We start from the raw sequence: 21,272 nt of genomic DNA, 5'->3' as shown, positions 1-21,272 counted from the left end.
GGCGAGGAGGGTCCGAAGGGGAGGCAAGAGGGAAGGAAGCATGGCAAGGTGAGCAAAGGCCTGAGGATGCGGGGGCGGCTGTTACCAGGGAAACCAGGTCAGTCTCCCATCTGGCAGCAGGTGCTCACCAGCACCCCCAGGGGTGGGGTCTGACTGAGTTTCTGGCCCATGTGGCTACATGTGAGCTTAGTTAGGGCAGGGGCTTTGAATTTGTGGGGTAGGGAGCTTCGTTTGGAGACACTCAGAAATCACTGGCCATAAGAGTGGGCAGGACTCAGGGAGGCGGATTTGTTCATGCAGCCGACGTTTATTGAGTCCTGCATGATGCTGTCACTGCCAGAGCTGTGAATGCGAAACCCCAGCCCGCTGGGAGAGTGGGTTCTAGCTGTGGATAAAGACAAGACAGCTCCAGAGCATACGTTCTGGGAACAGGGGAAGGTGTGATGGCCCCAGGGGCCGGAGAGATTGGGTGGGAACTTCTCAGAGGAGGTGACAAAGAAGCTTGAGGGTCTTGGGAAGTCTCCCAGGTAGCTGGGGCAGCACATGCAAAGGCCCTGAGGTAGATGTGTCTGAGATGTGGCGGGAGGCCTGTGAGGCTGGAGCAGGTGGGCCACGGTGAGGGTAGAGGGCTTGAAGTTGAGGGAGGGGGGAGGCAGGACCTTGTAGACAGTGGTGAGGGCTTTGAAATTTCTACTGGGAGAGACAGGGAGTCACTGAGTGGGAGAGGAGGGTGATGTTTCCCTTGCTGCTGCAGGGAGGGTGGACCCTGGGCCAGAGCAGATCTGGGGGGACCAGTGAGGAGGCACATCCAGAGGCTCAGAGATGGGAAAGGGCTTGCCTGAAACCTCAGAGCTGGTTATTGCAGGTCCCCTGGTCCCGTCCTGTTATTTTGCTTTTATGGCACAAGAGCTGGTGGCCACCGGTCTCCTGTGACTCCATTTTGGGGGGTAGGAGTGGGGGTGACATGGGCAGCGGCCCTCCTTTGAGAGAAGGCTTTCTCGCTTGGGTAATGACTGTATGGCCTGTGAGTGACCCAGGAGCGGAGTCCCTAAGCTCTAGTCCCTCTGGTGCTGGGATCTGGGAGTGGTGGCCCTGGAGGCCCGGCGGCTGTGTTCCAGGACTGTCTGTGCTCCTGGAGTTGGTCTGGGAGGAAGGAAGAGGGGCTACTGAGGAGAGCACCCTGGCCTGGGGGTGAGGGGGGAATGCACTCATCTGGCACTAAGTCTCTGCCCAGAGCTGGTGGCTGCAGGGGACTTTCTGCCTGAGGATGCTGAGCACCCCCTCATTGGTACAGGGGCTAGGGGGGAACCAGACACAGACATTCCAGAGTCTGGCAATGAGTTCTAACTCCAATTATGGAGAGGACAGGATGTCCAGCTAATCTCAGCCACACCGGAGGGCCCTTGGAGGCTCCCAAGCAGGACTGGGGTGGACATGGGGGAGCATGTGTTGGGGAGGGGCAGTCAGAAAAGGAGGGCAGTGACAGTCAGAAAGGGGTGGGATAGTCCGGGGATGATCCAGAGGTGGCCTGCCGGTCAGACTTCTAGGGACCTCTCCTTCCTGGCCCCAGGGAACCCCAGGTTGGGATCAGGAAGTGGGTTTGGATTCTCTGGTGAGTTGGCAGGCACAGCCATGTCTATTGTGATGGGGATAAGCAGGCTCCACGGTCTCTAGGGTCTTTGAAAACTTAGTGATGGATCCATTCAGGGAAGGCACCTGCAGCGGGAAGAAGCAGGAACGTGGTGTATGAGCTATTTGTAGGGGGTGGGGCTATTAGCACCTGGGGGTGCTTCTGCACCCCTCGCTGGGGTCCGCCCGGCTGTTTTTGTCCTTGACTCTGAGCACATGGTTTGAATGTGTCAGCATGCTGGTGATCCTGCTGAACTGCGTGACGCTCGGCATGTATCAGCCGTGCGACGACATGGACTGCCTGTCAGACCGCTGCAAAATCCTGCAGGTGAGGCCCCACCCACTTAATGCACCACCACGCCCCCCACACTGCCACGCCCACCGCATACTGCCACGCCCACCTGCCCTGGCCAGGCCCCATCTCCGCCCCCCCACTGCCTGGCTCAACCTTTCTTACCCATGCCCCTTCCGACCCTCCACCCTCTCTCCCCTCCACCCCCTTCTCTGTTTCTGGGCCTCTGCCCTAGTCCGGACCCTCCTCTCCCACCCAGGCACCAACACAAGCTCCCCGTTGGTCTCCACACCCCGAGGCCCATGCCCTCTGTCTGGCATGGTGCCGGCAACCCTCCTCCGCCAAAGCCGGCCACTCCTGCCCAGTGCTCCCGGCATAGAGGCCGAGCGGCCTGACACTCTCCACGTCCGTGTCTCCACGCCCAGGTGGGGCCCCATGGGGAACGTGCCTCCCTGGAGTGCAGGGTGTTAGGGCTATACCCGTTTTACAGATGCGGCGCACTGAAGGCCGTCTCCCTTGGAAAGCCAGCGTCCTCCCAGGAGGATGTGCCCTCGGCCTCCTTTTCTCCCCCCGGAATCAGTTCCCCAGCAGCCAGGCTCTCAGAACCCCCTGGAGCACAGGTTAAAGATCTGGGTCCCTGGCGCCCAAACCTGCGGACTCAGAATCTCTGTTTGTTTTGGGGTCCGAGTAGGTGATTAGCTCCTCGGCCAGCCCTGGTTTGCCTCAGTGGGTACCTGACTGGTTTCCCTCCCGGTGGTGAGTTCAGTGAGGCCTCTCCTCTATGTCCCTGGCACCTCACCTCCATCCCGCACACAGTAGGTGCTCATTGCCTTGTTGCTGAATTGCTTTAATGTTGCAGTCTGTATTGGTCCTGGAAAGAGAAGTATCCCATCCAGGCCTTGTCTCAGCCCACGGCCACATATACTGGCCCTACTTTCTGAGCAGAGGAAGGGGGCACTGAGGCCTATGTCTGGTGGGAGTGTCAGGCCTGTTCTGAGAAAGCTCCTCCCATGGGGGCTTTGGAGTCACACAGACCTGAGTGTCACTTCTGGTTCTGTCGCTTACCTGCTGTGTGATCTGGGCAAGAGCTTTGCCTCTTTGAGCCTCAGTTTCCTCAGCTACAGACAAGGCTATCCATGGGTTCCTTGTAAGAATTAGAAGACAGAAAGCAAGTCAAGTGTCTTGCCCAATGCTTGGCAATTATTAGGGAGACCCCCTTTGCCCCACCCCCATCTGGGTCCCTTGTCATTTTATCTGGTTTTAGGGAACCATTAGAATGGGCTGATCTTAGTCATAGCTGTCTCCTCAGCTGTGAAATGATTGCTTGGGGCCAGGATTTATGAGTTTCTGTTCCTACTAAGATGTTTCTGGGTCTTTCCCAGGCCCCTCACCCCACCCCTGTGTCCCCATCTCTTACTGTGGCTTTGGGTCTCACTCCCCAGCCTCACACGTTCCTTGTCTCTTGCTTTCCTCCCGCTCCTGCAGGTCTTCGATGACTTCATCTTTGTCTTCTTTGCCATGGAGATGGTGCTCAAGATGGTGGCCCTGGGCATTTTTGGCAAGAAGTGCTACCTTGGGGACACATGGAACCGCCTGGATTTCTTCATCGTCATGGCTGGGTAGGTAGAGCTGTCAGATGCATCCTGGGCGCTGGTGCATACCTGCCAGAAGTTAATAGTCTTGGTGATAGTTCTTGGTGGTAGTGACAAAGCTGTGGAATCGTCTGGGGCCTTCCTGGATGCCTGGGGTGGGAGGACTGAAGCCCCTTTGCTGAGTGACCTGGGCAGACATCCCTTCCTCTCCCGTGGAAAGCCGTGTGTCCTGCACTGCCAGCTGATACTGGGTCTGCTTTACACTGACTGTGTGACCTTGAAAACAGTTCCTTCACCTCTCTAAGCCTGTTTCCTCATCTGTAAAAGGGGGTTATTAATAATAGTAACTACATCAAAAAGAGCTATTGTTATTGCTATTGTTATTATCCTAGCACATGCCCCAAGTTAGCAGCTGAGCATGGACTCCAGGGCTCTCTGACTCCAAGCTGGTTATTTCTGCCAAGAAATCAGCTTTCAGTCAGGGAGGCCAGGTTACCCCGTCCCGTTTGGAGCATCTTGGACCTGCTTTGGTCCTGTGCGTTGGTCCTGCTTTCCTGGGTCACACCAGGCTGGTGACCCATTCCCACATTCCTTCAGCAGGCAGTGGTTGAATGGGCACTGATTAAAATGGTCATGCCATCCTAGATGTGAGGCATGGGGCACAGCAAACCCAGACCTAGGCCTTGCCTGGACAACTGCTGTCTGGGGAGAGGCATCCGACAGCCATGGGTAAACGTGTCTCATCCCAAGATGAAGACTCTGGGCAGAACGCAGGTATGAGTCAGGCTGGGCTGGGGTCTGAGGACTTTCCAGAGCAGGTGATACATATAGCCGGAGGAGAGCCTGCATCGATCATGCCTGTCAGGATCCAATATGGCAGAGGGGAGAAGGGAAAGAGGAAGGCAGGAGAGTGTGTGTGTGAATGTACAAGTGTGAGTGTGCACATGTGTCAGGTTTGTAAGAGTGCATGTATTCACGTGTGTGTGAGATGCCGTTGAGAAATGGCAGGGAAGATGGACAGCCCAGGGCTGAGATGGGTAGTTGGTACCATCAGATGTATGTTAAATTGCACACATAGGGTTTTAAAGAATATTACAAGTCTTCTAAGCCTCTTTTCCTAAGAACTGTTTCAGTTTCACAGCCTCCTTGTCAACCATTATTTAGACCTCACTGGGAGCTTTGCCAGGTTCGTAGGGTTTCTTGTGCACCATGTCACCCCTTTGCCAGCTTCTTCATGTTCGTTCTTATTTTGGTTTGGCTGGAGCATATCCTTAAGTAGTTTTTTTTTTTTTTTAATTTCTATTTTTGAAGAAAAGGTGTTTGGATAATTTTCTAGTCTTGCCTGTCCAAACATATGTTCCTTTCATCTTCACGGGGGGAAGGACAGTTTCTCTCTGCACACTTCTGGAGTCAGATTTGCTTCTCCTTCAGGACCTGGCATGCACATTGGAGGGTTGAAGCCAACATGGTATTGCTCATGAGTCCAGTTGGGTCGATTCTCCTACCTTGTAGGCAGCCTGATATATTTCTGCTAGAAATACATGGGGTTTTCTCCTTTCCCTCAGAGGTCAGACATCTCACTGGGGCAAGTCAAGGAGAAGGGTTGCTCCCTGCATGGCCTTTAGAAACTCCAGACTGTGTATTTATTCAGGTCAGAAAAAAATGCTTTTATTTTGGGCCTCTCTGGCGGCTCAAGGGGTTGAGTACTGCACTATGGAGCGATCTGCGGCCTCTGCAGCACGAGTTCGATCCCTGGCCAGCCAGGGAGCAACCCACATGGCGCAGCAGACCTCTCCTGACTTACCCGCTGCTCCCCTCAGCAGTGTGTTTCGTCAGTCTGCCTGTTCTGCTCCCCACTCTGTCTTTGGTGAATCCTTTCAACCCCACGCACCTCTGGCCCATACCCCAGCTCTTGTATGCATAAATAGATAAATCTTTATAAAAACCAAAAAAATGCTTTTATTTCTCCTTTGGTTAGTGGTTATTCTGTTCTCTTTCCTCTTTCTGCTCCTCCCTTTCCTCTTCCTTGCTCTCTCCCCCATGAAGTGGGCATTTCTCTCCATCTCTACACCTGTCCGCTTTCCCCTTGTAGATTTAAGCCTCTGGCTTCTGTGTTACTCGTGGGCTTTCCTGCATGTTGTTTGCTCTGTTTTCTGCCCCTGTCAGGACTGTTCATCTCCTCTGCATCTTGTTAACTCTCAAGGAGGCCTCTGGTTCTTGGATTGTCTACTGTTCAGAGCAGGTTGAACGTCTTCTTGTTTTATGGATGCAGCGTTCACACGGATCTCCTTATGCAGGTTCGGCTTTTTGAGAGTCTATTCCCAATTCTGAACTCAAAGTAAAACATGCAAAAATTTAGAAAACAAAACAAAAATGACTCTTAAGCAAACCTTAGAAGGAACATGTGTCAGAGATCTCTTCAGCTTGTGAATGAGGGGCCAGCAGAACTACGAAAACAGGTCTCGGAGAAAGAATGGGGGCAGCTACGTTTGAGTCCAAGCTATTGCATCAGAAAACTTCATTTTTGGGTTTGTGCTTCTTGTGGGCAGAAATCACTTACAGAAACCTCTGAGGTAACGCGTGATTTCAGAGCAGCCAGATCTCTAGTTCACAGTCAACAGTGGCACAAACAAAAGTCTATTCCCCCAGATAATGAAGCAATCCTTAGACTGGTGTGTTAATGCTCCAGAATCCTACCCTTCTTTGCTTTACTTCCAAATTTTAGGATAATTTTTCTTAACTCATGTTTCAGGGACCTCATTTATTTTTCTGGCTCTACTCACTGCTTCCCTGTTATCAGGCAGACTGAGAGACACCCCCAAACCTCAAAACTTACATGCCCCAAGTGGGCTCTGCCTTGTGCCGCATAAAGGCAAACATGATTTTGCTGTAAAAGAACTTTAATAGGATCGTGTGTATATAGAGAGTTGAGGAAAAAGGAAATAGTCTTCCAATGAAACACCCAAAGTTACCCATCCCCTCTTGGGTAATGTCCAGCCAAATAGGTTGACCCAAACCAGGCTCGCTAAGGCCTGAAGACTTGCCGCAAGTCTAAGGCACCTTCTGGCTGGAACCGCAGGAAAGGGGTAGAAGGGGCCAGGCAGGCCTGGAAGGAAAGGAGCAAAATCAAAGTACAAATCAAGGTAACAGCTGCCATTGTCAGCCTCCCCACAGGCTTCTCACCCGCGTCTCTTCCAGGTGTCTCTACATGTCTTGACTTCATGTGTCTCCTTCCATGTTCCCCAAGTCCCTGGAACAAGTCCAAGGCTGACAAGACTCTTCCAAGACGTCTGTCCTCCAAGTCTCTGCTCCCCAGTCTTTTCTAGCCTCCCCGCTTGACCCCACCCTTCCTTAGGTGGGGCAGGGCTCACGGAACCTCCCCTTTCCGTGAAGATTACACTGTTATACCCCCGGCGCCTCTTGTTGGGCCGGAGAGGCTCCTGTCTTGCTTAGCGTCTGCCTTGTCTGCCCAGCTTTATTCGTAAGACGGTGAAGACCGAAGCGAACAGGGCAAGGAGGCCTGGCTTTGGCATCGTGGTCAGGGCTCAGCTCGTCGTCTGGCATCTTTTCTGGGCCCTGGGGGTGGGCTCCACAGGCCAGCGCCCTCCTGGGGATTAAGGAGGGCCCCAGGCTTGGTTTAATGCTCTACTGTCACCATTTCTGAAATGTGTGATGTTTTGAACAAGGGGCTCTGTGTCTTAGGGACGCCCTAGCAAAGGAGGTTAAGGAGGGCTGCACGTTCTGGAGCCGGGCCTGGTTCCATGGATCCTTGTTGGCCAGAGTTGTGTGTCTGGCTCCGTGCAGGTGACGGAGACCAACCCGTCCTTAAGGTCGTTTCCTGTCTGGGTGCAGAGGCCAGGATGGGAAGCCACCACCCTGGGTCCAGAGCCCAGCCCTGCAGTCCTGTTCCTACCCAAGATCTGTCCCCAGAGCTGCCCATCCCCCGCAGTCCCACCCAGGCTGGTGCTATAAATGTTCTGTTTCCAGAGTAACAGGCCTGACATCCCAGAGGATTTTTCTCCCTTCCTGCTCCTCCCCTTCCCCAAATTACTGGCTCCTTCTTCCAGCCCTGGAAGAGACACAACCTCATTGCTGGAAGGTTCCTTAGAGGTCAGAGTCTTCATCGCCACATCCAGTCAGCCCCTGCTTGCATGCTGCTGCCCGGGGAACTAATAGGCTGTCTCACAAGGCAGTCTGTCCCAAATTGGGACTGCCTAATGTGCTAGAAACTTCTTTGGTTCAGCTGAAATTTGTCTTCTTATTGCTCCCACCTGACTGCACCATTCACCCACTTGTTCACTCACAGGTCAGCACTGACTGAGCATGACGTCAGGCCGGCCCTTGGGCTGGGCAGTGGGAAGGGAGGCCTTTGGGGTCAGAGTTGACCAGGTACTGGGGCGGGGGGGGGGTAGGGGAGGTGGCTCAGGTGGAGGGGAAGGCAGGCAGAGGGTGGAGGGGCCATTTGAGGAAGGGTAGGTGAGGGAGAGGACCCAGGGGCCCCCAGGGTAGGTGGGTGCTGAGATGAAGCCAGAGAGGCGGGCCCGGAGTCTGCGGGCAGAGCGTCCCTGACGGACTATTGACAGTCCTTCAGAATTTGGAAAGCTGCGCCTTTACTCCCCAGATCTCCCGTTTGCCACATGAGCTGTCCCCAGCGCCTCCGTCATTTGTCAAAGAGCAGGTGAGGTGGCCTCTCCTCCCGCACTCACTGCGGGCTGCTCGGTCCTTGGCTGGGGAGCAGGACCCCAGCCTCCCAACATGACCCATGGGGTGGAGAGAATGGGCTGCCCTGGCCCCACGCTGTGTTGGGTTGGGTTCCTGGCCGCCCCCAGGTGCCGTTCACCCTTCACACCAGGCCTCTCCTGCCCTGGGACCCAACACCAGAGATTTTTTTTTTAAATCCAAATACGGCACTTTGTGTTTCATGTTGATTAATGTCATCTTACTTTGGAGTCCTGAGCCAGTCACTTGCTAAGTTCATCTTCTACACTTGATCAGCTCAGGAGAACAGGCTCCATGGCACCTCAGTAGACACTCTGCCGTGCATGACAGAGCCCCAGGATTCCTTGGGTAATAATTGCTTCCACCTCACTAACTTATTTAAACTATGCTTTTCGGTCTTTGTCCATTAGGAGGTCATGAAATATTCCATTATGCTCTTGTCGAACTTGAGACATTCTTTACCTGTCTGTGTATCTCTCTGCCTGATTGCCTCAGTCTGGTAATGCCAGCTCCTCCCTCAACTGAAACCCTTATCTGGCCACTGCCAACTGTGGGGAGGGGCCTGCTCTGTAAAAAGCTTTCCCAAGAATTTGATGCCAGGTTGATGCCAGGTCTTGGGGTGAACCAGGGCTGTTGGGCCTGGCTGTCAAGCTCTCTCCAGAATGAGGTAGAGTGGGAGCCTGACCCGGTGTGGCCAGTGTGGGCCCTGCCTGGGTTGAGAGAGGGACCAGGAGCTGCTTGGCTGTGGTGGCAGCCAGGCGCTGGCCTGCTGTGGAATTGCTGAGGAATATGCATTAGCAGATCTGGGATGGGCAACCTCCCTGCCCCTCCAGCGTGTGCATGGCCTGGTGCTCCTTCTCAGTGCTCCTCAGAATTCAGGGGACAGTAGGATCGTGGCAACGCATGTTACAGTACAGATTTCTGTGCCTCTCCCCATGGACCTGGACTCAGCAGATAGGGCAGGACTAGGAATCTGCATTCCAGGCTGTCCTTATGCTGGTTCATTTGACCCTCATGGAGCCCCTCTTTCGGGATGCACTTCAGGTGGAGACCACAATTCCCATAAATCTGGGAACCTCAGGAAAGGGAGGAAGCATGGGAGGGGCTGTGTATCTGCATCCGTGTCCTGGGCTGGAATTACTTCTCGTGACAATTAGGTGTGCTGCATGAGCAGAACAATGGGCACGCCGCATGGGGATTTCAAACATCAGTAATGAGGTTAACACAAATAGCAGTAACGTCAGTAATTCAGCACCTTGGCCAGGGAGTAGGCAGCGAGGCCCGGTCAGGATTTATCACACCCTGGAAACATCTTCCCCTCACAGCTTTCTCATCCTGGCTCTTACTGGCTCTTGGGAAACAAAATGCCAGTAAGAGTCGTTCCTCATCCCTGGACTAGAGCTTTCTGAAAAGATCAGGCAGGCACACCCCCCTCTGGTTGCTTGCTGAGAGTTCCTCTTGCCCAGTGTGCCCATCAGTGGGATTTCTGAAAGCAGAGGGAATTGAATCCTCATAGGCATCATCCAGGGGTTGATAAAAATAAAAACGTCTACTGTTTGCTGAGTACTCAACGTGGGCAGGATGCTGTGCATTATCTGGCTTAATCCAAACACCAGATCTGCGAGGGAGGGACTGTGGTCAGTTCTATTTCACAGATGAGGCCCAAGGACAGGGAGTGGCCTGCCCACAGTCACAGGGCAGAGTCAGGAGCGGAACCCAGGGTGCTTGGCTGCTCATCTTGGGGTCAAGTCCGTGGTCTGTAGTACTTGTTTGTCAGGGATGCCTTTGGCTGCAAGTAACAGAAAACCACAGTGGCTCAAGCACATCGTGGGTGTTTTTCTGACAGAACATGAAGGTCTGAGGTCAGAGATTCTGGCTGATGACTCTTTGGTGAGAGGGCTGAGGTCCTTGTAATTTACCAGCTCTTTTGTGGTCACAAGGCAGCGGGAGCAGCTAGCTGTGGGCATTGTGTGTGTTGAAAGCAGGAGGGCAGGGCGAAGGGAGACAGGAGATGCCAGCTGCATTATCTGCTTGGATCAGGGAGACATTTTCTTTCTCAGGTTCCTGCCCCATCCCACTGTGTAGGCAGAACTGGGTCTTGTGGGCCTCCTTGCTCAGAGGAAGCTAGGAAAACAAAGTATTGTTGATTTTGATTCAGTCAACCAAGACTACTTCCCTGAGGTCAGGTCGGATTGGAAGAAGAAAGAATGCACATTGGGGGGCAGCTTGGAATGCCCAAGTGTCTTCATCATTCTCGACCAAAGCTGTGACCGACCTCGCCATGTCTCCAGGCTTGACTGGGGCCTCTGGAGTGCTGTTTGGGCTGACGGGGCAGGGCATGGGACCTGTTGAGAAATCGAAATTCTAACTGGTGCAAGCTGCATGGAGGCCTGTGCCTACCAGCAGACCTGGCTGTGGCTGTGGCTGTGGGTGTTAGAGGGTCATCATCGGGACTTTTTCCAGGAGACTTTGTAGCTGGTCTCCCTCCCGCAGGGCTCTATGTGCATTACCTGTGGGCCAGGGAAGCATCCCACGTGTCGGCTGGCCCAGGGCACCTCCAGCCTCTATCACTTTACACTTGGTGACTTTACACTTTGACTTGGGCTGTACCAGTCTCCTCCAAGGACTGGGTGCTTGGGGGGCAGGTCAGGGCTAAGTCAGCCCTCCCTGGAGTCCCTCGAGCCTGGGCCCTGAGCCAGCATGCAGGCGGAAGCTCCAAGACACATTGGCTTATTATCTACTGTGCACAGGCACCGCAGAGCCCAGGGAGAGGGTATTTCCCTGACCTGCTTCAAGCTGAACTGTGTTTGGGTGGGCGTGGACCTGGGAGGTTCTAGTGCAAATCTTGGTGAATATGGATTTTTCATTTGCTTATGGAGTAAAGCGGAAGGGAGAATGAAGGCCGAGCGCAGGCCCATCTCCATGGAAACGGGATGGTGGATGCCGTGGCGGGTAGGGGCTGCGCCGTCGGGGGCCTCAGGCCGGGCTCTCAGATATCCGAGAGGAACCCGCTGGCCCTGGCTTAAGGGAGTTTATTGATATTTTCCTTTAGGGAAAGAAGGGCCTGTGGCTTCAGGGTCCGCTCCGTCCAGAGATCTGAGAGGCCACCCGCCCCTCGGCTCAGCCCAGAGAGTCTCCTCCTTTCCTTTCTCGATGGTTCTAAGAAGTGGGTGGTGCTGCCTCATTGGCTTGACTTGGTTGGTGCGGGTCATGTGAGTTTCCCAGAGCCAATCAGGGCAGTGGGAATGAGGCCGCGCTCTGATTGGCTAGACCTTGTCACGCCCCACCCCAGCCCGGTGTGTCAGGTCCACCCCACCCACGTGGCCGTGACCACGACCACGCGTGGCGGGGAAGGTGGCGCGTCCTCACGGCCGGCTGTGGCTCCTGAGCTGGTTTGTCCCAAACTGTTTATTGAGTGGGCGCGCCAGTCTTGCACCCCGAGACTCTCAAGATTTGGGGGTGTTACCCCATTTTGCAGATGAAGAAGTGGAGGCTCAGTGGGATTGGAAGCCTGCTAGGCCCACAGCCTGTGTGGGCCCAACCTGGGGTGTGCCCCGGTAAGGCTGTCCGGCCCGTGCGTGCCCACTGCCTGAGAGCTTTCACCTTTTAGCGGGCAAAATAGGGGGTTGAATCCCTGGCGAGGCCATTCCCCCCAGCTCTGGTAGAGGGTACCTCTGTTCCCGGCAGCCGCACTCACCTCCAGGGGTGCCACGACTGCTCTCGAGGTAGGAGAGATTTCATGAGGCGTGTGTGTAACGTGTACTAAAAAATATACCGTTTTTCTGAAGGGCATCCTGTATTTACCCAGCGGTGCAGTCGCTGCAGTAGTGTCACTCGAGTGGAGGCTTGCGCACAGAAGGTCCAGGTTCCCCTGCCGCTGAGGTCCCGGGCGGCCTGGTGTGGGTCTGTTTGCTGGACGAGGGCCTCCCACGCACAGACCCCTCAGCCAGGGGGCTCCTCCCAGGGCTGTGTGGCCAACCAGGTATTCTCTCCCTGGCCCCCCTATATTCTGAACTTGGTCTGACTTGGCTTCTGAGCATAGTTTCCTTATCAGTCTCTTGGACTTAACCTCTGTCCTGCTGTCAGGGAATAGGGGTGAAAATGACCGATTGATCATAAAGTCACGGGTCTCCGTTACAACACCCTACTCCTCTCGACGATTTCTCCCTTCCCTCCACCGAACACCTACTGTGCGCAGATGGCCTGGGTGGCGGCATCGGCCTGTGGTCTGGTTACCAACAGACACCGCCTGAGTCATCACAGAGCTGCCTCCTGACAGACGATCTGCCATTTCCAGCATCTCAGCTCCTTCCCATTAGCTACATCTTAAATTACATCTTAAGAAAGCCCCTGTGGGTCCCTTGCAAAGATTGAGGAAACACCCTATTTTTATCAGCAACACACAGAGATCATCTCCTGGGAGGGGTATTTCCTGGAAAGACGTTAAATCTCAGTCATTTTATCTTGCTTCTTGTCAGTTTCAAGCTTTTCTTCCCGATCTTGTCCCTCAAGTTATTTGACAAGCTGGTGTGGGGAGCCCGCCTCCAAGCCAGACCTTGGACTGGGTGCGGGGGAGTGGGGGTCCCTCTCTGAGCAGCAGGGACTTAAAGGAGCGCCGCAGAACCAGAGGCAGAGTGGGCACGAGGCAGGGGAGGTTGGGGTCTGGAAAGCCGGGTGGGGTGTTCCAGGTGGAAGGATTGGAAAAACGGAAAGGCCAGGAGGCTGGGGAGAGCTGGGTGACCCTGACCTGGAGATTTCTGGGATTCTCTGGAATGCAGGGCAAGTGGCGGGCCATGCTGGGGTCAAGGTTAGAGAGCTTCCGAGGCCCTTATGCCTGGGCTTTCTCTGGCAAGAGGAGGGGTCTGAGGAGCGGTTTACTGAGGCAGCGAGTGGGGCTGTGATATGATGACAAGTGACACTTACTTGGCTCTTTCTTGTGCTGGGCCCTGTTCTTAGCGCCGAGTCTGAAGACATTGCATCCTCCCTGCACCCCATGAAGTAGGTTCTGTGACTTGCCCAAAGGCATACCGTGTGCTGCAGAGCTGGGATCGGAACCCGGGCGCCCTGCTCTGGCCACTGGGTGACATGGCCCCCAGGGATGCTGGCCCTATTCCGTGTGCGGCCGTGTGTTGTGTTGCACTGGCACCGCGACCGCCTGTGGGGTGTGCCCGGGACCCACGGGGTGCCTGGCTTGATGACAGATGAGGTGGGGGTGGGAGGTGGGTCACATAGCTCTTGGATGCCCCCACTAGCTGGCTGGGTAACCCAGCTCTTCCTCACTGCTGGGGGAGGGGAGATCACCCTGCCATGGGGAGGCGTGTGTTGCTGGCACACAGCAACTGCTCAGGAAGCCCTTCTGAATCAGCCAGGATGGCGAGTTGCCAAGGGCAGAAACCCCAGGCAAATGGGACCCCGGCCCCCAAGGAAATGCACTGACTCTCGAAAGGACAGAGGGGAGCGCAGAGGGCAGGTCTGGGATCCGGTGCAGCTGGAGGCAGTCATCAAACCAGATGGTCAGGATCCTGCCTGCCTCCAGCTCTGGCCTCGGCCTGCCTTGTGTTGGCAAAATTCTCAGGCCACCACCGAGGCAGGATGGCCATTAGCGCCTCCAGGCCCCCAGGTGCTGGCTTAGCCTCTCCCCAGCTCAGGGACTGGGCTGCCTGCCCTGCAGCCGCCTGGGCTCACAGGCCCCTCTTGAACCAGCCATGGTGTCCGGGGGTGTGGCTTGCCCTGGACGGCCAGGCCTGGGAGCCAGGGGAGCCCACTCTGGACCAGCCCCCACCCCAGCAGGCCACTGCCAAGCCCCTCTCCCCAGACAGCACCCGGCACTGGGTGCAGCCGCTCTCTCCTGGGGTGATGTCAGGACGAAAGTACTCCTTTAAGGCAAAATTACTTACCTAATTAGGCGCTTGGGAGCTGGCAGGAGGTAGTGGGGGTTTTTGTTGATTTTTTTTTTTTTTAGACTTTTAGCACTGAAGCTGCGTGATAAAGTAACTGTGTAATTAGGAATTAATTTCTCACTCCTGCAAGTGATGTCTTACTTGGGGCCTGAGGGAAGGCAGCTGGGTGGTTATTCACCCACAGAGTGGCCGCTCCTCACCTTCTCCTTTTTTGAGGGGGGGGGTGACTCTCACGACTGTCATGAGGGGAGAAGGGGGGGACAGGAGGTAGGTGCTTCTGACACAGGGTTATTCTGCTAAATGTTTTCTCAGTGCCTCCTGTGTGGAACAGGGGTGTCTGAGGAAGAGAGGGGTGCGTGGCCCATATCCAGCCTGTCCACAACACCCCCCACTAGTTAGATTCTGAGGCACACTTCACAGTCTCTCGGGGATCCCCAATGGGGCTGTACTGCATTTCTCCACTGTGGTGACCTGCTTATGAGCAGACCCTCTCTTATTCTTTTCCCCTCCTCCCTCCAGGGGCCTGGACTTCGGTGTCAGACGTCAGGGATGTGGCCTGGGGTTACCTCCTAGGTCAACTGCTGCTCCCAGGTTGCTCAGGGTCTGCTTTGAAGGCAGCCAGACTGGGCAGGAGGTGTGAGCTGAGGGTGACAGGGAGGGGTGACTTCAGCCCTGAGGAGCAGGGAGGGCTGAGCAGGGCTTGGGGGTGGTCTGGAAGGAATGAGCATGAGAAAGAGGATTACAGAGCAAATGAGGCAGGGGTGGGGTGTGCTGAAGAGCTGGAAGGGGTGGGGGCGGCTGGCGTGGTGCCTGGGATGTGGGGTGGAATAGCAGGAATTGCAGGGAGGTGGCTTGGGCCAGGCGGGAGGGCCTTAAGGCCCTGGTCAGGGGCTCAGACTTGGATGTGAGTCAGTGGGAAGTCATTGAAGGCTTACTTGGGGAGTGACACAGCCAGATTCAAGTGTTAGGGGGTTTGTTTCTGCTGAGGAGGGACTGTGGGGGAGGCAGGAGACAGGAGACCAGCTGGGAGGCTGCAGTGGCTGTCAGGAAGTTGTGGCCCCACAAGGGCAGGACTAGGGTGCACCCAGTGGGGCTTCCATCACGACTGGGCTCCCAGGGCAGCTGGCTGTGTGCTCAGCCCGTTCCTCCCCATCCCTGTCCAATGTCCCTGTGTCTCCTCTCCTCAGAGGAGGATGAGAGCTGCTGGGCTCGTCTCTCTGCACCTGCTGTGTGTGCTTTAGCTTTGAATGCATTGGTACCTGGCCTTGCTCTCCCAGAGGGTGACGTATCTGCAGCAGATGCCATTTCGGGGGCTTTTAGTGGGGATCCTGAGGGCTGCAGCTGATGAAGTGGACTGGAGGGCAGTTCCCATGTGGAACACCTGGAGAGTCAGGTCAGGGGTGGAGAGCAGGGCCAGTGTGACACCCCTGGTCTCCCAGGCAGTGGCTGCTTCAGCCCCTGTCAGATGGGGCAAGGTCAGGTCAGCTTCTGATGACAGGGTGGGGTCTGGGAGGTGTTCAGACCCTGCAGCTTACTAACTCGTGTCTTGGGGACACCGAGGCCCAGCTTGTGTCCCCTTGGGACCCAGGGGCTGTCCCCTGCCCCTACCTCTCCCGTTTTAGAGAAACACAAGCAGAGGGAACCGAATTTCTCCCCATGGGGCCTGAGTTCTCAGGGCCCCTCTAGAAGTTTACTCACTGAGTTGGCGCTTCTCTCTGTCAAGAGCCGGCGGTTACACTGTGGCCAGCCCTGTTCTATGGGGGTGGGGGCATAGTGGGGAGTCAGGGCTGGTGGGTGGCGCTGAGGGCTCCCATTGTGGTGAACCTGGGTGTAGCTTGCAGCCTGGGGTCTGCGCTGGGCAGGAGAGTGTGCAGGGGGACGGCAGGATCCGAGGAATTAAGTGGTTAAAACGTTTGCTTTTCTCCATCGACCCATTCGTCTGTGAAGCACCTACTTATTTTTATTGTGAGACTCCATGGGGATGGGAACGGTGGCTGACTGGCACCTGCTGGAGCCTGGCAGGTGCGCCCTGGGGTTCCAGTACCTGGCGAGTTCAGTCTGGCATGGGCTGAGAACCCCCATCCCCAGCAACCCAGAGAAGCAGGAACTGTCCCGGGAAGCAGCTCTCTGGCCGTGCCCCTCCCCATGGCAGGAGGGAGCGGCCAGGGCAGAAGGAGGGGTCCTGTGTCCGTGGTGGGCTTGAGGGGGCCTGGCTGGGCCTGGGGTGGCTCTCCTGGGCCTGGAGTGCACGTGCGTGTGCCCGGTGTGCCGCCCCCACAGGGCTGCCGTCACACGCATCTCCCAGGCTGCCTGGAGAGCTCTTTCTACAAAATATGAAAATGACAGCTCGGCTCAACCACGCGTGCGGAATCCTCATGCAGCCCCACTCCCTGGGGGCCCTTCTCAGACCACCCTCTGCCTTCCCCACCACCCCTAGGAGCATCCCCTCCTGGCCCCTCTCTCCCCTCCCCCAGCGTCCATCTCTAGTTCTAGATCTGTCACTTTGACGCCTCCTCATCTGAATGTGGGCGTGGGGGTGTGTGTGTGAGGGTGTCCGAGGAGTGAGCGAGCCTGTGTGCCCGTGGCTGTGTGCAGTGCATGTGTGTGAGAGCACGCGCGCGAGCGGGCGCGTACAGACACAGGCGCCAGAGCCTGCGTGTGCCCTGGAAAGCTGGGGGTGGGCGGATGGAGGCCTTTCAGGCAGAGGCACTTTCACTCAATTACTCTTCAAGCAGCGGGAGGGGGCGGCGGCCTCACAACAGTTGGACAGGTTTGCATGGTATGTAGGAAAAGCCTTCATTTCCCGCTGATGGTAGTGACAGGTGGAGCTGGCAGCAGCGCTGGAGCCCAGTGTGGGGGCCGTGGTGGGGGCAGGGCTCCCCAGGTCAGGCTGGAGCTGTAGGTCCCAGGGGGCCTGTGTTTCCGTGGTGGAAGCTTTGGTTGCTTCCACCACTTTCACGGAGTGGTCCCCAGAGATCTGGGAAGACTTCCCGGAGGAGGCAAACTGCTTTCAAGGTGCTGCTGGGCTGGTGGTGGGAGATAACTAAGGCCTTGTTGAGGATTCTAGTGTGTTTGCCTTTGAGTCTCTCCCCTGCTGGAGTGGGTGCTCCTGGGGGTCTGAAGCATTCTTGGGTCCAGAGCACGCGTAGGCTGGCCTGGTTCATTGTGGTTGCTAGTGTGGGAAAACTTAGACTCCAGAGGCATTTGCACACACCTTAAAGCTTGAGTAAGGTTTCCATGGACAGAGAGGGGGCTGCATTCTGGCGGAAGGAACAGTGGGAGCTGCGCCGGTGTGGGCAAGTGCAGGCAGCCCATGTGGAGGGGGCTGGGCAGGGCTGGCTAGGCATGCCAGGAAAGAGTGGATTATCCCCCGGGCAAAGGACAGGCTGGGAGACTTGGCCTGTGACATTCGGCCTGTCATGAGCCTGTGGGGAAGCTGGGGGCCCGGGAGAGTAGGGAGCTGGCGCCTCTCCCCATTCCATTGGCTGGGTCGCCCGGGGAACCTGCAGGCGCCTCACCTAGAGCCTCCTCTGCTGTCTGTAAATCCGGCTTTCATGGGGGCTGGTGGGCCCCTGGCCCCCTGCAGGGCCTCACTGATGCTCCCAGCCCCTCATTTCTCTGAGGAGCGTGGTGAATCCTTCCTGTTTCAGAGGCTGCTCTGGACGCTGGACCAGGGCCACCCTACACAGGGCTGGGCTCGCAGCGGGACCCCACGTCTCTGCTCCCTGTTGCCTCTGGGCTTCTGCGAACAGTTTATGTGACTGTTCCCAGCCCCGCTGACAGCGGAGACAGGCACGGGGACAACCTGTGGCTACACAACCCATGGGCTTACGGGTTCTGGCCCTTTGCCACTGCCCTGTCCCCACAGGGCAGGCGGTAACCACCCAGCTGCCCCCGCTCTGTCCCTCACTACGCCCCTCTCTCCACAGGATGGTCGAGTACTCCTTGGACCTGCAGAACATCAACCTGTCCGCCATCCGCACCGTGCGTGTCCTGCGGCCCCTCAAAGCCATCAACCGCGTGCCCAGTGAGTTGCCCCCAGCCCTGCCCCCAGCCCCTTGCTTGCTCTCAAAAGACTGACCAGCTTCTTCCATGCGAGGCCTGTGCTGGGCACGGGGACCCCTCACTGAACCCACAATGTGGGCCCTGCTCCCTGTGGGCTCATTGGCCTGTATTTGGGCCTGAAGATGCTGGAAGGGACCCTGACGCCATTGTGTTCCCAGCCACTTGGATGACAGCTTTCTGGGGAGTCTGGCTTTTCAGGGACAAGGTTGGGGGCTGTCAAGGTAGCGTGTATATGCATGTAAGCTACTTTGCTTGCGGGGGGCGGATATTGTTTGTGCAGCATTTCCCTGGGGAGGGCTCCCTCACCGCTTGTGCCGGCTGACTTAGGGCTTGCGCTCCACCCACCCACTCAACCCTCCGCCTGCTCGCACTGCACCCCTGGGCCCACATACCTACCCATCTGCTCGTTCGCCACCTCACATTGAGAGGTCATCTCATAACAGCAGGCCTGACATCTGCCCAGCTGTGGCTTTCCGAGCCTTCACCTCCATGACTTCCTTTGAACGTCACACCTCGGGTGGGAGGTGACTTCTCATGAAAAGCAGAGATGAAGAGACTGAGACTTGGAGGCAGAGGCACCTGCCCGGCCTGCGGGCTCAGGGCCACGTTCCGGGATCTTTGTGGAGAGGGTGGCAGGGAGGGTGGCCTGGTTCCTGTTTCCGTGGGAGAAGGCAGTTTGGCTCAGGTTGGGCGAGGCACGTAGGGGCCCCTGGGCCGCACATCCAGGGCCATCTCCCCACCCTTGGACCTTGGGCATGAAGGGAAACTCCAGGGGCCCTGAGAGCGCTGTGAGGTCCTGGGGGGAGGGGGTGAGGAGGGAGGGAGTAAGTGGGGAAAACCAGTGAGGTGGGGGGAGGGGCAGTTGGGCTGTACCACCTTTGCCTCCTGCTGCCCTAGGGAGACTGGGGGGGGGGCAAGAGAAGGGATACCCTGAGGGGGCATCCCAGGTGCCAGTTTCTCTCTGTCCTTCCCAACCCCACCAATACTGCATGACCCCCAAAAGATCACCTACTTCAAAGCCATCTTTACCCCTATTACCACACGAGTACGGTGAGGCCCAGAGAGGGCCAGGACCAGCTTGAGGTCACCCAGCAGGGGCTAAACTGAAGCCCAAGATTCTAACCATTGCCCTGGAGCCCACGGCCCTCCACCGCCCTGGAGATCTGGCGCATCTGGGGTGACTCACGGGCCTTTGTACACGACCCAGCACTGTGGTCTCAGAATCTGGCAGATGCAAGACAGGGATGTCATGGACATTTGAGAAGAGAAGGTTTTGGAAGGAGGAAGATGGGGGCACAGACTGGGTAGGGGCTCTCTGGGGGTGAGCTTGTACATCTGTGTACCCACAGAGGCCACGTGTGTGAATGTGCGGGCAGGTGGGCCGTGTCCATGTGGGGCACACGGCCACAGTGGGGTGTGTGCCGGTGGTGGGGGGTGTGCATCCCACGGCCTCCCATCTCCGGGCTTCCTCCTCTTCTGGGGCTCGGTCTTGTCAACAGTAGCCTGTCACTCTCACGCTGACCGCTAGATGGCAAACCAGAGAGCCGGGAATGGCAGCGTCAAATTAAGGGTTATTAATTGCAAAGCTGTGGAGAGCGCGTGGCTGCCTGCAAAGCCTCAACACAGTCAGCCTGGAAGACTCGGTCGGGGTGTTTGTCAGGGAATGCAAGTTCAGCTTGTCAGCTCAGCCAGGAGCCCGCTGTGTGACCTGGGGAGTCTCTTGGTGTCTCTGGGCCTGTTTCCCGCCTTGCAGGAAGGAGCAGGAGGGGCTGGATTAGCTGTGTGGTTCTCAACGCCCCGTCAGGGATGGGCGGGGCACCAGGAGTGGGTTGCTCTTTTCAAAACCTCCACCCACCCCTGCAGGTCTCTGGCCACTCAGTCTCCGGTGTTGGATGAAAAAAGGAAGGAGCCAGCAAGGAGGAGAAGGCTGGGCCGGGAGGGAGGAAGCACCTCCTGTGAGTCAGGAGGCTGGATTCTGGTTCCCTGTGGTGCGACCTTTCATAAGGCACTGTCTCTTTCTGCGCCCTGGTAAGGCGGGGCTGATTATCTCAAAGGTCCCGCCTCCCTGTGCCAGCCAACTTCAGGACTCACCAGGCCTGCAGGCCCCTCAGGCCCTGCAGTGCCTCCGGAAGCCCAGGCCAAGCCATTTAAATAGGAAAAGTGCTTTTTCTCCTCCAGTGAAAAATTGGGGCAGTCACTGCTGGGGCCAGCCCAGCTAGGTGTGGAGGGAGGTGGGTGCAGCCCAGCCAGGTGTGGAGGGAGGTGAAAGGTGGGGGCTCTCAGGAGGCTGCTGGGGATGCCCCTGCCCCTTCCAGCTCACAGTCCCTGCTTCCCCAAGAACCCCTTGGGGCTGGCCCTAGGGTGGGGTGTTGTAGGCAGGGGAAGACCAAGGGCCAGGAACTGCGCCAGGGCCCCAGGGCCTGCACTTGGCCATGGTGGGCCTCTGGGCAAGCCGTGCTCCTCTAGGGCCCCCTCTTCTCCAGTGGTCAAAGGGGTAGTAGTCCCAATTTCTGTACAGTTTTTAAGGATGAAGGATGTGGGTAAAAAGCTTAGCACACAGCCTCGCCTGCAGTAAGCGGCCAGCAGGTGTGAAGAAGGTTCGGGAGCCTTGGGGATGGAGGGTGATGCATCAGCACATCTTTGTGGCGGCTCCTTCTGGAAGATGCTCACCAAATATGGGGGGCTCGGGAGGTGCTCCTGGCAGAGCAGGAAGCTCTGACCCTGGGCCACATCGTGGCTTTCTGTCTGTCCCTGGTACCCACAAGGGGTCTCCAAGCCTCCCCATAGGAGGTCCCCCTAGGGCTCTCCCTGGTAGACCTCAAGGGGAAGGAAAGGAGGGAGGAAGGTGGGGAGAGAAGAGGGAAGATGGGGTGGGGCCCAGGTTTCTCAGGGCTGTTGCCTTTCTGGGGTTGGAGGTGGGGTGGGTGGACATCTGGCCAGGACATCTGGTGAGACCTGGCTGGGTAACAGGACTCTGAAAGGAGAAAAACTTGGGAGTGGGGCCAGGGTGAGGGCAGCCCCCCAGGTCACAGATCAGGAGGGAGCGATTCCTGGAAGGGACACCAGACCAAGGGG

General features: G+C 56.8%; 1 protein-coding gene across 1 annotated transcript in view; it reads left to right on the top strand.

The window, feature by feature from the left end:
• The first annotated feature begins 1,801 nt into the window (after positions 1–1,801).
• Positions 1,802–21,272, top strand: part of CACNA1I (calcium voltage-gated channel subunit alpha1 I) — a 62,736-nt gene continuing 43,265 nt past the window's right edge. The window contains exons 1-3 of the mRNA XM_054696837.1: positions 1,802–1,957; positions 3,407–3,540; positions 18,062–18,159. Of these exons, the coding sequence (XP_054552812.1) occupies positions 1,865–1,957; positions 3,407–3,540; positions 18,062–18,159 (325 nt within the window). The 5' untranslated portion in view covers positions 1,802–1,864. The remainder of the gene's footprint in view (positions 1,958–3,406; positions 3,541–18,061; positions 18,160–21,272) is intronic.

The sequence above is a fragment of the Talpa occidentalis genome, unplaced genomic scaffold (assembly GCF_014898055.3).
Source record: "Talpa occidentalis isolate TD23 unplaced genomic scaffold, MPIMG_talOcc4v2.1 talOcc4.16, whole genome shotgun sequence".
In the NCBI taxonomy this organism is placed as follows: Eukaryota; Metazoa; Chordata; class Mammalia; order Eulipotyphla; family Talpidae; genus Talpa; species Talpa occidentalis.
The sequence above is the reverse complement of the archived record's forward strand: the minus strand, read 5'-3'. Positions and strand labels throughout refer to the sequence as shown.